Raw genomic sequence first — 14,739 nt, 5'->3', positions numbered from 1 at the left:
AATCTGCAGTCAATTGCATTGATCAGGAAGTGTATTAATCCCCCCAAATTAAAAAAAAATAAAAAATAAAAAAAATCTCTGCACTCTATTGTAGTCCTTCTCATGATGGGTTTTCTAGTTACAGACTACATTATATATTCAGTTTAAGATGATGTAGGATGTTAAGCAGATTCAGTCCTGGGGTTTGTGCAGTGATGTTCTCTGCCTGTGTGTGTGTGACTGTGCTGCTCTGGGCTGTCCTGCAGATCCGGTGCCAGCACTAGACCTGGGCCAGCAGCTCCAGCTGAAGGTGCAACGCATGCACGACATTGAGACCGAGAACCAGAAGCTGCGCGAGACGCTGGAGGAGTACAACAAGGAATTCGCCGAGGTCAAGAATCAGGGTGCGTCTATCCCCCCTATACCCAGGGGTGCTCTCCATTGCGTCAGTGTAGGAATTTGGTTTGTTCAATTCAAATGTCATTTCTTTGACCTTCTCTTTTCCTCTTTGTATGGTGTTTACTCATTCTGAGTGATCCTATTGCTCACAGCACTGAATTTATATGTGAATCTGTGCTTGTAGAATCCTAGTTTCCGGCTTCTTTTCAGTACTTCCTGATCCCAAAGAATTTAATGTCTTCCAACCATTTGAAGACAACTGAAAAAGACCTCTAGTTTTGTCATAGAATTTATTTATTTTAGTATTTCTGATTCCAAAGAAATCCTATGGTGCCGTGACCTTTAAAGGTTTTGCAGCTGGATTCTGATATAATTAGAATCCAGCTGCAATTAATTATATATACAGTTTATTAATTATATATGCAAATTATTAATTATAAAATCAGAACTCACAACCACTCAGAAGTGCTTTACAAATTTAAACATTCATAGAAGTGTATATAAATGTGTATACATAATTTAGCTGATCCTATTAAAAAAAGGTAGCCCTCCAGAAAAGCCTTGTATACATGTTGTATATGACCAGCACGGCAATTCTGGATTTATGCATTGAAAACTGAAGTGGTACATTGGTTTATTTGATTGTTTTTATAAATATGAGAAAGAAAGCATACTCTACAGTGTGCACCTGAGTAAGAATTATAATGATGGGTTAAAGCAGACCCACCTGTTTTATAATATGCACTAAAACGAAAGTGATCTCCTAGAAGATTCTTTGATAAACTTTGAGCAGGCGGTGTCTAAACCTTTCTCCAGCCTTGAGTAATCTACTTGCCTGGATACAGCAGTTTACAGAAATAAACACTCCCCTGATCCGTGTCGGTTACAAAGCTGTGGGACTGTCCAGCTATCGAGCAAGTCTGTCCCGACATGAGCGCTCCACCTGCGCATGGGGACTTCATTAATCTCCCTTCCGGCGAGAGCTAATTGAGACCGCTCGCTAGCGGCAATATTATATTTTGACATTGATTTTTCTCCCGCCGCCCCCCCCCCCCCCCAAACACACACACTCTCCCTAGCTGAAGCCATTGATCCTCCACAACCTAAACGTTTAAAGTTCAATTTAACAGTTAAGGAGTAAAAGGTCTCTGAAGGGACTCGTTGTCATTGATTATGTGTCAGGGTTGAAACGCTGGAGTTTAAATCACAGGGAGGAAAAAAAAAGAGATGAAAACAGAGAGCTCTCAGTCAGAAGCAAACACTTTCACAGTCCTGCTCTCCCTCCCTCCCTCTCTCTCTCTCTCTCTCTCTCTATCTCTCTCTCTCTCTCTCTCTCTCTCTCTCTCTCTCCTCTGTAGAAGTCACAATTAAAGCACTTAAAGAGAAGATCCGGGAGTACGAGCAGACACTGAAGACCCAGGCAGAGACCCTCGCGCTTGAGAAGGAACAGCAGCTACAAAACGACTATGCAGAGAAGGAGAGGTGAGGGGGGTGGTGTGGGGCTACAAGATCTCAGAGTGGCTCACCTGGTAAAGGCACGGCCACGTGGTGTGCAGTCAGGGGATTGCAGGTTTGCATCCTGGCTGTCTGAAGTTTCTGGTTTCATTTTCTGGTATCATTAAAACAACTCATTTCCCCAAAGTTGCTCAGTTAGACTGTTTTGACTTTGTTGTTTGCACATACCTGAACCTACTACTACAGCTGTCCAATAAAGCTAGCAGGAAGTTGTCTTATTCCAAAATGACCTATACAGCTAGTTTAAATCTTCTTCCTCAGTATTTTGTATTATCCTAGGTATTAATAAAGATTCCCGCACTGGGAAATGTCTCTCAAACTCGCTGTTTCAGGGGGGAAGGAATGACCAGTGCATATACTGAACCCCTAGTGGCAATTTTCACACTGGCAGCATTAAAGGATGGTGCTAATTAGACCTGGCACTGTCTCCTGGGGTTTTCAGTTGCTTGAGCCTGCCAGTCCCAGCCCTGGTGTTTTTGAAAAGCAGCACAGGTGTCAGGTAGTGGTTTATAAAACATGCTTCACTCGCGGTGAGGAATGGCTGGCAGCTGTCTCTCTGTGAAGTCCGGGAGCTCTCAGACACCTGAACCACTGGTTATGTGGAAAAAAATATAATCAACTCCTAAAGCCATAATCCCCTCAAATGCCTGTAATTCCATGTATGTTTGCATTTGGGCCTTAATGCTTGTTCTGTAATGTTTGACTAGTCATCCCTAATCCTGATCAGTGCTGTTGGTTGGACTTAATGCTTGATTACCTGCATCCTAATGTTTGATCCGAGATTCCATCCTCATCACCATGAAAACGTTCCAAGTGCTTCACAATAAGGGGTGACGTACTTACAATCAACTGGTTACTTACTGTCATGGCCCTGTCGCTTCAGTTTTAACAACATTCACGATCATTTTCATGTAAATCGTGATTTAATCTGCTTAGGCATTGATTCCAAACTCGCAGGCAAAAGCTGTAATAGCTCAGATGATTTGGAGGATTTTTTTCAAAATACAAGCTCCCCCTACAGAACAGACCGCAACAGTGAAGTAAGTAGAGGGGAGACGCTGTCGGGACAGAAAGGCCTGAACATGCTAAATGAGTTTCGAACATGCCGTGTTTCCATTTGCCACTGGAATTGAGTTAAAGGGGTGACCTGAAGTCCAGCTCATACCAACATGATTTGAACTGGCACTCTTAGCAACATGATTTGAACTGGGACTCTTAACAGTAAGAGTGTGAAATCTGTTTTGGCCCAGTCGTCTTGATGGAGAAATGTACGTAATGAGTGTCCAATGAGAAAACGGAGATCTTTGAATTCATTATCCTATCAGAGAAATATTGCAGGTAGGTGAATTCATTTCTAAATGACAATCAGACTAGATACATAGAAGTGATCTTTGAACTTTGCGTAACATCCAATTGCAGATTGGATTGTAGACCAGGGATGGAAATAAGGCTTCCTTTGGATAGCAGTTTGATCTAATCCTGATTTTGCTGTGAGTTAAGACACACCTGAGCTTGTTACCTGTACAATGTGGCTGATCAAGCTTGCATTAAAACCTGGAACGGGTTAAACTGCTATGCAATGCGAGTCTTACTACCATCCCTGCAGACTGCAGATGGAGCCGACAGGCAGCCGCAGTTTTTTTTTTTTTTTTTTTTTTAATTTAGTCGTTGCCAATTAGTTTTTATTATTTTCTCCCCAATTTGAAATGCCCAATTATTTTTAGGCTCAGCTCACCGCTACCACCCCTGCGCCGACTCGGGAGGGGCGAAGATGAACACACGCTGTCCTCCGAAGCGTGTGCCGTCAGCCGCCCGCTTCTTTACACTCTGCAGACTCACCATGCAGCCGCCTCAGAACTACAGCGTCGGAGGACAACGCAGCTCTGGGCAACTTACAGGCAAGCCCGCAGGCGCCCAGCCAGACTACAGGGGTCGCTGGTGCGCGGTGAGCCAAGGACACCCTGGCCGACCTAACCCTCCCTCCCCCCGGACGACGCTCGGCCAATTGAGCGCTGCCCCCTGGGAGCTCCCGTCCACGGTCGGCTGTGGAATAGTCTGGACTCGAACCGGCGATGTCCAGGCTGTAGAGCGCATCCTGCACTCTAGCGAGTGCTTTTACTGGATGCGCCACTCGGGAGCCCCAGGCAGCCGCAGTTTGATATTGAAACAAGTTTTACAGACTGGTTTCATTGTGCAGATGGAAATATGGCGGAAGTGGATTAATTCCACATATACATTTACTGATTGTGATGAAATGGAACTGAATGGCTAACAAGAAGCATGAATATAGCCACGGTAGTATAAAGAACAAGAGTATCAAGTTGTCTCTGCATTAGTCACTGTGGTTACGGGGCACTGCAGCTTTAAAATGGAGTGCAAATGAGATCAATTCACACACAGGCTTCGGTTACTGTGGATCTTTCCTGCTGTGCAGCGCAGGGCTGCGTTTCCTTCAGTTTTGTTGTGGTTTCTGAGCATTGCAAGCCTCTTAACTGAATTGGCCCACAGGTGTGTGTTGGTTTTTAAACGTTTCAAACGATCTCTCTTGAGGGGCTGCCTGCAGCAGAAGACTGTTTTTCAAACAGATATGTGTGCTATAATTCCTTTAATTGGACACTTTCTGGTTTAGAATGTGGAGACACCTTGTTTAGAATAGCAATTCCCCTCTCGTTTTTGCTGTTTTTATTTTTACTTTGACTTGATGAAGTCCTTTTATCCAGTCACCACACAATACATTCACTGTTTGGCAGTCACTGTATTTTGAAACACATGAGTCACTAATCAAAACTTGTCTAAGTTAATCTACGCTGGGTTTGTTAGTATTTTACAGCAATGGGGATGTATCCTGGATTGCACAAACTACCCACCCATAGTTATCTAGGGATTACCTCTAAATGGTTGATGCAATCCAGGGTTAATATGCTGGTACTGTAAAACGCTCAAAATAATATAAATGTGGTCTATTAGGGTACAGGATGATCAGATCAACCGTTCAGTTTCTTATAAGACTTACACTCACTTTGTTACACAATCCAGTCAAAATGAAAACAAAACAATCTTCAGTACGAGAAAGTGATAACGGATTGTCTAAAAATACTAAAAGAAACTAAAAATGATATGAGGCGTTTTGACTAGAAGTCTTTATCAATGCCTTTTTTAGTAAGGTCAGGAAATGCTTTTAAAGGGTTGGTTATTAGATTGAAAAAAAAAAACAAGCTCCACAATCTGGCTAAGGGGGCAGAGATGGCCTGCACTTTGCGTTGTAAGTGTTGCACTCTCAGGATATCCGGCCGGCCCGTTTGTGTTGGCGCTCGCTACAAAGGCCCCGGCGTGTTTTTATTTATATTCACTAGGGCAGTCCAAGCTGCTGATCAGCAAGGCAAGGGCTTCAAAGAGCAGCCGAGGATGTGGCCTTATGAGTCACGGATAAGGACTGCCGCTGCACTTCCCAGAACCGACACTCAATCGCAGCAAATCACTGCTGTTTGTTTTAATACCTGTGGCTTGTACAGTCTCCTGAGACCTGACCTCCTCGGTGAGGCCCCCCTGTGAAAGAGATCAAGAAGCTCTGCTATAGACAGGCCCTTTCCTGCACTTTCAGCCCCGCACTCAGTAAAGTGTAAAATAAACTCCTTACAGAACTTCCTAGGCACTTCATTTGAGGTACATGCTTCATTTCTGCTGGCTTTTAGATTATAAACACCTAGGGTGAAATGCATTGTTTTGATCTTGACCTCCAACCTTATATGGGTACCATATTGACTTGTGTAACCTTTTTGGTTTCAGGATGATAGACATCAGACGCTTTGTGATCATTTTTCAAACTGGGTATCCAACTGTATTCTATGATGCTCTTGGTGGAGTTCCATTATGGAAGTCCAATAAAACAAAAATGGAAAGTTTGGCCATGGGGATGTGGTTTCCAGATCATACTTAAACATTTCAAACAGCGGTTAGAACTGAGAGACTGGGAGGTAGTGTGACTTAGTTGTTAGAGAAGAGGGGCTAGGAGGTAGTGTAGCCTAGTAGTTAAATCTGAGGGACTAGGGGGTAGTGTGGCTTAGTTTTTAGGGATAAAGAACTCGGAGGTAAGCAGTTTGGCCTTGTGATTAGAGCTGAGGGACTGGGAGGCAGTGTAGCTACACCAGTGGAAGTGTGATGGCACCGCTTGTTTAGTTGAGCTGATCTGGATCCTTCTCTCTCTCTCTCGCTCTGTGTTTCAGGAAGCTGCAGGAGGCACAGGAGTCCCTGTCCTCCAGGTTGGATGAGGCAGAACACAAGAGCCATTCACTGCAGTCAGGTACGAACCCACAGCCCCGGAGCCACAACACAGCCAAACACTGCACCCTGCTTATCCAAGTGTCCTAGAAAATAAAAGGGTTACATTTAGAAACTATATCAAATTCAATGACAAACATTTAGACAGAAAGTCTTTCTCCATGTCTTCAGACATCCAGAAAGACTTTTAGTCAAAACGTCTGTCACTGAATTTTACAAAATGTCTTTTAGACATTGAGAAAGACTTATTTAACTTTGGCCATTGCATTTTCTTTTAGTATTTCTAAATGTACCACTGTTTAGTGTTTTTGTAGTTATGGATAGTATACAGTGGTATCTCAAGTTTTCAGACAGTTAAATAATTGCAGTCAAATTTACACCTGGTTTTGGAAATACTCCAAACCAAAAATAATTCTGACAGTTTAGATGGCATGTCTGCTGTAAAGTGGTGTTGAAGGACACATTGCGCTAATTAAACTAATTAGAGTCAATTGAAAATCTGCCTAGCTATTCTGAAGTATGGCTTCAGGTGTGTCTGTGCAGTAACACTTATTGCAGACAGCTACAACCTCAGAGAGGGCATTTTCATTACATAATTTCACTGCATAAGATTGAAACTTGAAGTAACTGTCTAAATAAGTAAAAAGATAAAAAGGAATCAGTTTAGTTTTTCTTTGCTGCAGTTGGTTACTTCATCTTCATGTACTATTAACATTTCTACAATCTCTTTTCAGCACTGGACTCGACTCAGGCAGAGCTGTTCGATCTAAAGTCAAAATATGATGAAGAAACCACAGCGAAGTGAGTCCTTGGAGCTCAGTCTCCATTAACACATTGTATCCATATTATGATGGAGTTTGGATTTATTTTTATTTTTATGCTTGGTAAACTATGGGAAATGCATCATATAACCATGGGAAACGTGCAAATATACTGTGGTAAACTTTAATATACAGTACTATTAGAAATGTCAGGATGTACCGTCCATTATACCCACTAAGGTAGAGCTTTCCAGAAGAAATTTACCAGGCCAGGCTTGCATCCAGTTTCAGTTTTGATGCAGTGTGGTGGGATTATTTTAACAGCACATGGCTTGCTTCAATTTCACGTTATGCATGTCGCTCAATCCACCTTTTCCCATCAAGCCCGGCCCACTACAGCTCAGTAATCTCCCCCCTAGACACTGCTCTGGAGGAGGGCTTGGCTATTCAGGTCTCTGCTAGGAAAGTGTTTTGGGCAACTGATGTACAATTTCCTGCACCAAAAAATATATTCTGAAATAAAAACAGCTAAACTAAACTTATGTTGATCAAAAGGTTTGCAGATGGTACAAAACAGTTACTAAAGTAACATTTTACTCATACTCTTGGGTGGTTGGAATGGAGCGATTCCATCAGTTCAGACAAGGGGGGTTGCAGTAGCGTGGCAATGAGGTGTAATATTTCCCCAGAGTGGAAATGGCTGCTCCCTCCGAAGCACTCCCTCCCTCTCACACTGTGGTTGGGCCAAGGCTGTAATTTACATGTCGAGCTGTCACACAACTATGTTGCCTATTGCTGCATTTGAGCCCCAAGGCTATTTTTGGGCTTACCACCCAGCTTTTGGAAGCTTCTTAATTATAGCTTCAGTAACCAAATAAAAGAGGTGCTTGCCAGAGCTGCTTGCACTGCTTTGAAGTGAACAAGCCCCATGTCATCACAGTGCTGGGGTTTCTCCAGATAACCACACTGGAGTGCTACTGCTCTTCCCCAGTGAATAGCCTGAAGCCTTTCAGCATTGCCCAACACCATGGAGCATGTTGAACAAGCTCATTCCCTATCTGCGCTGTCTCCTGTGCTCTACCTATCCTAGCAATACAGTATGTTAGTGTGGCAATCCCATGACAAAGGGATCCTAACCAGTGCTTTAAAACACATTTAATATTAGCCCCACTTCCCCCTTTATTGTGCTGAACTTTTGGTTACTTTTTTATACAGTGAAGCAGCTTATATGGTCATAGCTTTCATTTGCCCCACAGTCACTTATTGAGGCTCCCGACAACAGCGTTATAAAGGGGGAGCACTGTATATATACAAAGTCAGCTGTCTTTATTCTGTATAGTATAAAGAAACACCAAGACATGTACTGAAAGTGGTTTGTACAGCTATATAGTTTTTTATAAAAGTGCTGTACTTAACTGTACGGTATTAACAAGCAATTTAGGACAGTTAATATGTTTGAAAGTGCGTTCTTAAAGCCGTGTCAGTACTACTTTCTGCTGCAGCGGCTTTGAAAAGCGCACAAGCTCACCTGTCAGTAGTCCAGGTGTTGTGCTGGGTGTCGTGTCAGATCTCATTGTCTATCTGGGATCCAGAGCCACAGTGTCTGAGCTCTCCACACTCCAGGAAGCCAGGGCTGCTTGCTCTCTTTGTGTGTGTGCGTGAGATTGATGGTCATGGCAGTCAGAGTGGAGACTGGGAGGAGGCCTGCAGGGTGGCGCTTGCTGTTGTGAAGCAGGGTTAAGTTTATAGCAGCCTGGCATCTCCTGACAGTCAGAGAACCAAGATGTAAAAGATGTTTGTAAGAATACACTAGTTCCGAGGTGCAGCTGAATTCAAAACGGTGCATTTGAGTTAATATGAGTACTTTATACAGAGTTAATATGAGTAGGCTTTATACAGACGCTAGGAAAGTTGACTACAAATTACTAAAATAGAGCTTATCAATAAAGTCATTTAAAAGCAGTATCGTATCCTTCCATTTTTTATTTAAGGAATGTACATTTATGAAGGAAATCAGGAGTCAATTGTATTATTGTTATCCCCTGCAAAGGGGATATAATGGAGACGGTCTTACGAACGTGGGTATATCTGGAAAAACGCTTATCCGGTTGTCATGAAACTTGCTATTCATGTTATTTAGCTTTAATTAGTGAGAATTATTATATTCTGATCAGTGAAATGTTCCTATAAACTGAAGTATTCGACTGTTATCGTTATGAAGTTCTGTCCCAATAACCATAACAATAAAAAAAACAACCTGCGATTTTTTGTGTTGAAGGTACAGTCCTTCCTTAGACAATGGTATTGCATAATGAATGTAAAGATTTCCTCAATCTCCAGCATGGTGAAGTGAGCAGCAGGGGCCAGGCTGTTTGTATTGTGTTTCTGCCCAGTGGTTGCGGGACCACCCCGGTTATCTTTTCTAATAATACTGTGAAGTGGACACTCTGAAATCTGGTGCTTCCCCAGATAAAGAATAAGGGTTTCATTGGTGGCTGCATACTGTAACAGACAGCTGTGGGCCTGTATACACAAGCTCTCTTCCACTTTGAAAAGGAGCTCTGTGTGTCCGGCCCAGTGGAGGGCTGTTTGTTGATGTCATTGTGCAAACAGAAAGATGGCATTTTGATTGATGGATTTCACTGTACCTTTCATTTTAATGCTGTTATTTCTTTGTGGGGGGTGGCTGAAATGGGTCATCCTTCCCCCAAATTCAACCCCCAGTAGTGAAGATAGTACAGCAGTAGGGATTTCATATCTTGTAGAGTTGTATAGTAGTCTTCACGAAAAAAGACAGATATGAAGACATTAAAAATAATATCCCTGGCACTGTTTAGACAGAGCTTCACAACTAAACTCAGCCATTGCTTATCAAGATATCAGATTGTTTTAATAATTTGGAAACTCTTCCTTCAATGAAATGCATGGCAGGGTTCACTGGCAATGCCAAATTGTGTCAGATTTCAAGGCGGTTTTTTGATATTTAATACTGGTCAACAAACATTTCCTAGATTCGAACCCAAGCCTCAAGATAGTTTCCAAAACGAAGTCCCTGGTCACATGTGCTGAGTGTGTTTCTTACACTTTGTACTGTACCTGTTCGAGTTGCAGTCCAGTGGTGTGAGAATGGAGGTTGTTGAGGTTGTTCTAGCTGGCAACTGGGTTGGCGAGGGCTGTGTGGAGATGCCCCTCATTAATAAACATGCAGGGGCTGGGCACCTCCCCCACACTCACAGGCTCTGCACAGACAGGCTGCTTGTACTTCATCAATGGCTCCTTGTTCTGTCTCCAGAGGCTAATTACATTTCAATTCAAACTAGTCATGGAAAACATTCCCCCTGAAACAAGTGGCTCTCAGGCTGGGAGCTTTCACACTGCTGCTTTAAGAGCTCTGTCTGCTGGGCCTCTGCCATCCAGGCCTGACTAACACAGCCCAGATCAGACAGAGCAACCTGGACCAGGCCAAAGCGTGCTAACATATCCCAGACCAGACATAGGGATGAAACTTGGTCTGAGCTGATAGTCCCAGGCCACAGCATGCTAATATATCTCAGACCAAACCAACAGTCCATGTTAGACTGAACCTGATAATTTCCTGCAAAATCAGGTCAAATTAAACTTGGATAAAAAAAAACTCAGGCCAAAGTGGGCAATCCCAGGCTTGATCTCTCTCTCTCTATGTACTGTAAGTATGCCTCCATATACCCTCAGATTGCAATACTCTTTTAAAGCGTGTGCTAAAGAAGCAAGTTTAATCACAACTGGTTTTCTCTCTCTCTTTCACTCCCTCTGTCTCTGTCTCTCTGTCTCTGTCTCGCTGAGCTGTGAAGGGACGCTGATTTTGGCTTCACTTCAGTTTCACTGCTTCCCCCATAATCTTTTGTTTTTGGACTACTTCAGATGCCTTCAGGCGTTACAGTGCGCCGTGATTTGGCTCAACCACAAATGTGCCAAGGGCATTTTAATACAGCTGTTCTTAGGGATTATAAATATAAAAATATTAATAAAAAGGCTTTACGATTTAAAATGTTTAGCTCTCTAAAATCATTTGTTTGCACAGTGATTATGCTTACTGGAGTGCTGTTTGGGTTTTGTATCTATACATTCTTTCCACTATAATGCTACTAGATAAGCTGTATAAAAATATTTCATTCCTTCACACTTGGTGGCAGATGTATAAAATTAAGTCAGTAACAGGACGGGTGAATACATTTGGATGAACTTGGTATGGACATTCCTTAGCATATGTTCTTGATGGTATCAGCAACTAGGTCAAGATTGCCCCCTTATTGCCAGAGGTTTGACTGGCAGAGTTGTTGGACCTGTGCTTTAGCATTTGCCTTGATTCTATTCCACATGGTGACCTATGGTTACATGGTATTATTATTATTATTATTATTATTTATTTCTTAGCAGACGCCCTTATCCAGGGCGACTTACAATTGTTACAAGATATCACATTATTTTTACATGCAATTACCCATTTATACAGTTGGGTTTTTACTGGAGCAATTTAGGTGAAGTACCTTGCTCAAGGGTACAGCAGGGTACATGGTACTGACCTTCTTTCTCAAAGCTACAGAATCTCTTTCCACATGTATGCAAGAGTGTTAAATTATGCAAATACATTAATTAAAAAAAACAAAAACGTTTTGTAAATGGCATGACTCCTTTTATTTTTATTTTTTTTGAAGTTTGTATTCTCAATAGCGTTCTTATGTCAGTATGTCTAGGGTCAGTGGCGCTACAGTAAACTGCACATGACTTAGCGCACAACCAATCAACCACATGAAGCTTACAAAACTCCGAGGAGTACAGTACTGTACTGTATGTCTCTCCAGGAAAGGAGTTCAGTAAAGCATGCTTTCCAATCCCATTGCAATCCCGCCATCAATCTGCAAACAGACTTGTAACGGTACACTATGGACATGACATGATTCATTGCAGATAGGATGAAAGTCTTCATTGTGTATTAAAGACTGACCTCCTTCACCACCCTTATAAAAGTTTCCTGCAGTACAAGCATAGCACAGTGTAATAATGCACAGTGAAAGCATGGTAAAGCACATTGAGGTATGGTAAAGCATATTAAAAAGCATGGCTAACCATTGCAAAATACAGTCAATGTTCAGTATAACCAATGGAAAAGGTACAATATAAATTTACCATGGTAAACTTTTATACTTAATTTGTACCAGGTTTGTACAAATTAATGAAGTTGGCTTGTAACTGTACTACAGTACACAACAGCCTTGCATTGCTTTAATGAGTCATTTACGTAAGTGTGTCTACTGAATGTAAAGTAATGGATTTCTTGCTTAAACCAGTATTTTATGGGGTTAAGTTTTGTGTGACGGGTAAAAACTCCCAGGGAAGGATGTTGTAAAAGGATGGTAGAACCTGAATGAGTTTTGACTATGCACAGTACTGGAAGCAATTCCTGATTGAGGAGGAGAAGGTACATTGGAGGTATTGCTGATCATAATTGGCAGAAAGTACTGCTTAACTACAATGATACCATCCTAAAACCAGAACCCCTTATCCTCACCCCTTTCCAAATTTGGTCTTGGCACTAGTCCTTCCTACTTCTTTGTGTTTATGAAGGTAACACCAGTGTCCGTGTGCGTGAGAGGGGAGGAGGGAGGGATCTGCAGTCGAGCAGGATAATGGAACTCATCGATTTGTTTCATGGTTTGTTGGCCCCCTCTTCAGTGGTGTTAGCTGAGGAATGTTGCTGTTTGCCGAGAAGGCTGCAGGGTGTCGGGTGCCCCCTCCCCCCAGCTCTCCATTCAGGCAGACAGCAGCCCTGGCCGCGTGGCGTGCTACGATCTGAAATTTTAATGCAGCGCTTTACATCACAGCCCTCTCAGCGGAGGCTGCTTGCCTCCCCTGAGCTTCCCCATTTACCGCTCGGCTGAGCAGAGCACCAGCCTGGTGCAGGCGGGGTTAACCCATGCAGTGCTGATGGAGAATCACACACACACATGCACAGGGATCGACACACATTCTCAGGTATCTCCATCAATATGAACCCTGATATTACACATCAGTCAATAATAAGTTAGGGGGTCATTTGGACTATTGATTCATTAGAACTATTGATGATCACTTGTCTTGTGTGATCCTTATGATATGGAATTGAAGGAAAACAATTGTAAGGGGAGATCTGTTGACTTATTGTACTATATATACAGGACAGATTTACTCAGATATGCTATAATTTAATTTGCTGTGTGTTGGGTGTCTCCTTGTTATAGGAGAGTTTGGGCAACTGGCTGCTCAAACTGTACAAAATGATTTCTGTTACAATAGGAGTCACCCAACACACAGCATACTTATTAGAAATCACAAAAACAAAGATTGTACTCCGGAACTACTATTAAACATAAAAAAGTGATATATTTAGAACTGACAGCGATTAGTTGATTTCTCATCCATGATTTATAATTGCTCATAGTAAAAATTACAATTTAGAAACCCTAAAGAAACATAATACATTCAAGAGAAGGACTTCTATCGAAAGGTTTGTCTGTCGTGTTGCTCCTCTGAGTGCAGGCCTTCCTGTTGTGTTGTTCCTGTCCTCTGAGTGCAGGCCTGCCTGTCGTGTTGTTCCTCTGAGTGCAGGCCAGCCTGTCGTGTTGCTCCTCTGAGTGCAGGCCTTCCTGTTGTGTTGTTCCTGTCCTCTGAGTGCAGGCCTGCCTGTCGTGTTGTTCCTCTGAGTGCAGGCCTGCCTGCCGTGTTGCTCCTCTGAGTGCAGGCCTGCCTGTCGTGTTGCTCCTCTGAGTGCAGGCCTGCCTGTTGTGTTGTTCCTGTCCTCAGTGAGTGCAGGCCTGCCTGTTGTGTTGCTCCTCTTGAGTGCAGGCCTTCCTGTTGTGTTGTTCCTGTCCTCTGAGTGCAGGCCTGCCTGTCGTGTTGTTCCTCTGAGTGCAGGCCAGCCTGTCGTGTTGCTCCTCTGAGTGCAGGCCTTCCTGTTGTGTTGTTCCTGTCCTCTGAGTGCAGGCCTGCCTGTCGTGTTGTTCCTCTGAGTGCAGGCCTGCCTGCCGTGTTGCTCCTCTGAGTGCAGGCCTGCCTGTCGTGTTGCTCCTCTGAGTGCAGGCCTGCCTGTTGTGTTGTTCCTGTCCTCAGTGAGTGCAGGCCTGACTGTCGTGTTGCTCCTCTGAGTGCAGGCCTGCCTGTCGTGTTGTTCCTCAGTGAGTGCAGGCCTGCCTGTCGTGTTGCTCCTCTGAGTGTAGGCCTGCCTGTCGTGTTGCTTCTCTGAGCGCAGGCCAGCCTGTGTTGCAGCTCTCAAGGGTGGAGGGCTGGCAGTGTACTTGTCAGGATGGCTTTGAGTCACACATTGAGGGGCTGGCTTCCAAGTCTCAATTTGGTCAGAGGTGTAGATCCAGAAGAGAGGATTCGCCTATAAAGAACTGCTGCCTTAACTGGAAATGTTTAGTCAACACTGCAAAATCTGGTTGTAGTTGTAGATTATATTGATAAATAACGTAATAATCCTGGATTATTGAAAACCTGGAAAATAGACGATTTGCTTTCTTTAAAACCTGAAAAGTGACCACTTCTTCTACTACTAGTAATATGTATTTCTTTAACCCCTAAAAGCTCTTGTACTGCCAGATGAATGCACTCTCTACAGATCCGCACATGCACTCAGAAGCTTGCTTTTCCCAGCTTTCACTTTATATTTCCCAGGTTAGGAAGATAAAGACGTTTAGTTTATTTTTTCCTTTTTAAAAGTGGTTGCCATGTGTATTGGGTTTTGTTTTGTTGAAAGATTAATGTCTTATTGATTGGATGCTCTTTAAATAGA

General features: G+C 43.0%; 1 protein-coding gene across 6 annotated transcripts in view; it reads left to right on the top strand.

The window, feature by feature from the left end:
* The window catches only part of LOC117430557 (protein CASP-like), a 171,568-nt gene that overhangs the window by 83,125 nt on the left and 73,704 nt on the right, over positions 1-14,739 (top strand). For all 6 annotated transcript variants that reach the window (XM_059000864.1, XM_059000861.1, XM_059000860.1 and 3 more), the window contains exons 5-8: positions 246-383; positions 1,737-1,860; positions 6,117-6,193; positions 6,906-6,972. In XM_059000864.1, the coding sequence (XP_058856847.1) occupies positions 246-383; positions 1,737-1,860; positions 6,117-6,193; positions 6,906-6,972 (406 nt within the window). The remainder of the gene's footprint in view (positions 1-245; positions 384-1,736; positions 1,861-6,116; positions 6,194-6,905; positions 6,973-14,739) is intronic.

This window comes from Acipenser ruthenus, chromosome 26 (assembly GCF_902713425.1).
Source record: "Acipenser ruthenus chromosome 26, fAciRut3.2 maternal haplotype, whole genome shotgun sequence".
NCBI lineage: Eukaryota > Metazoa > Chordata > Actinopteri > Acipenseriformes > Acipenseridae > Acipenser > Acipenser ruthenus.
Note: the sequence above shows the minus strand (reverse complement) of the source record. Positions and strands in the feature narration are given on the sequence as shown.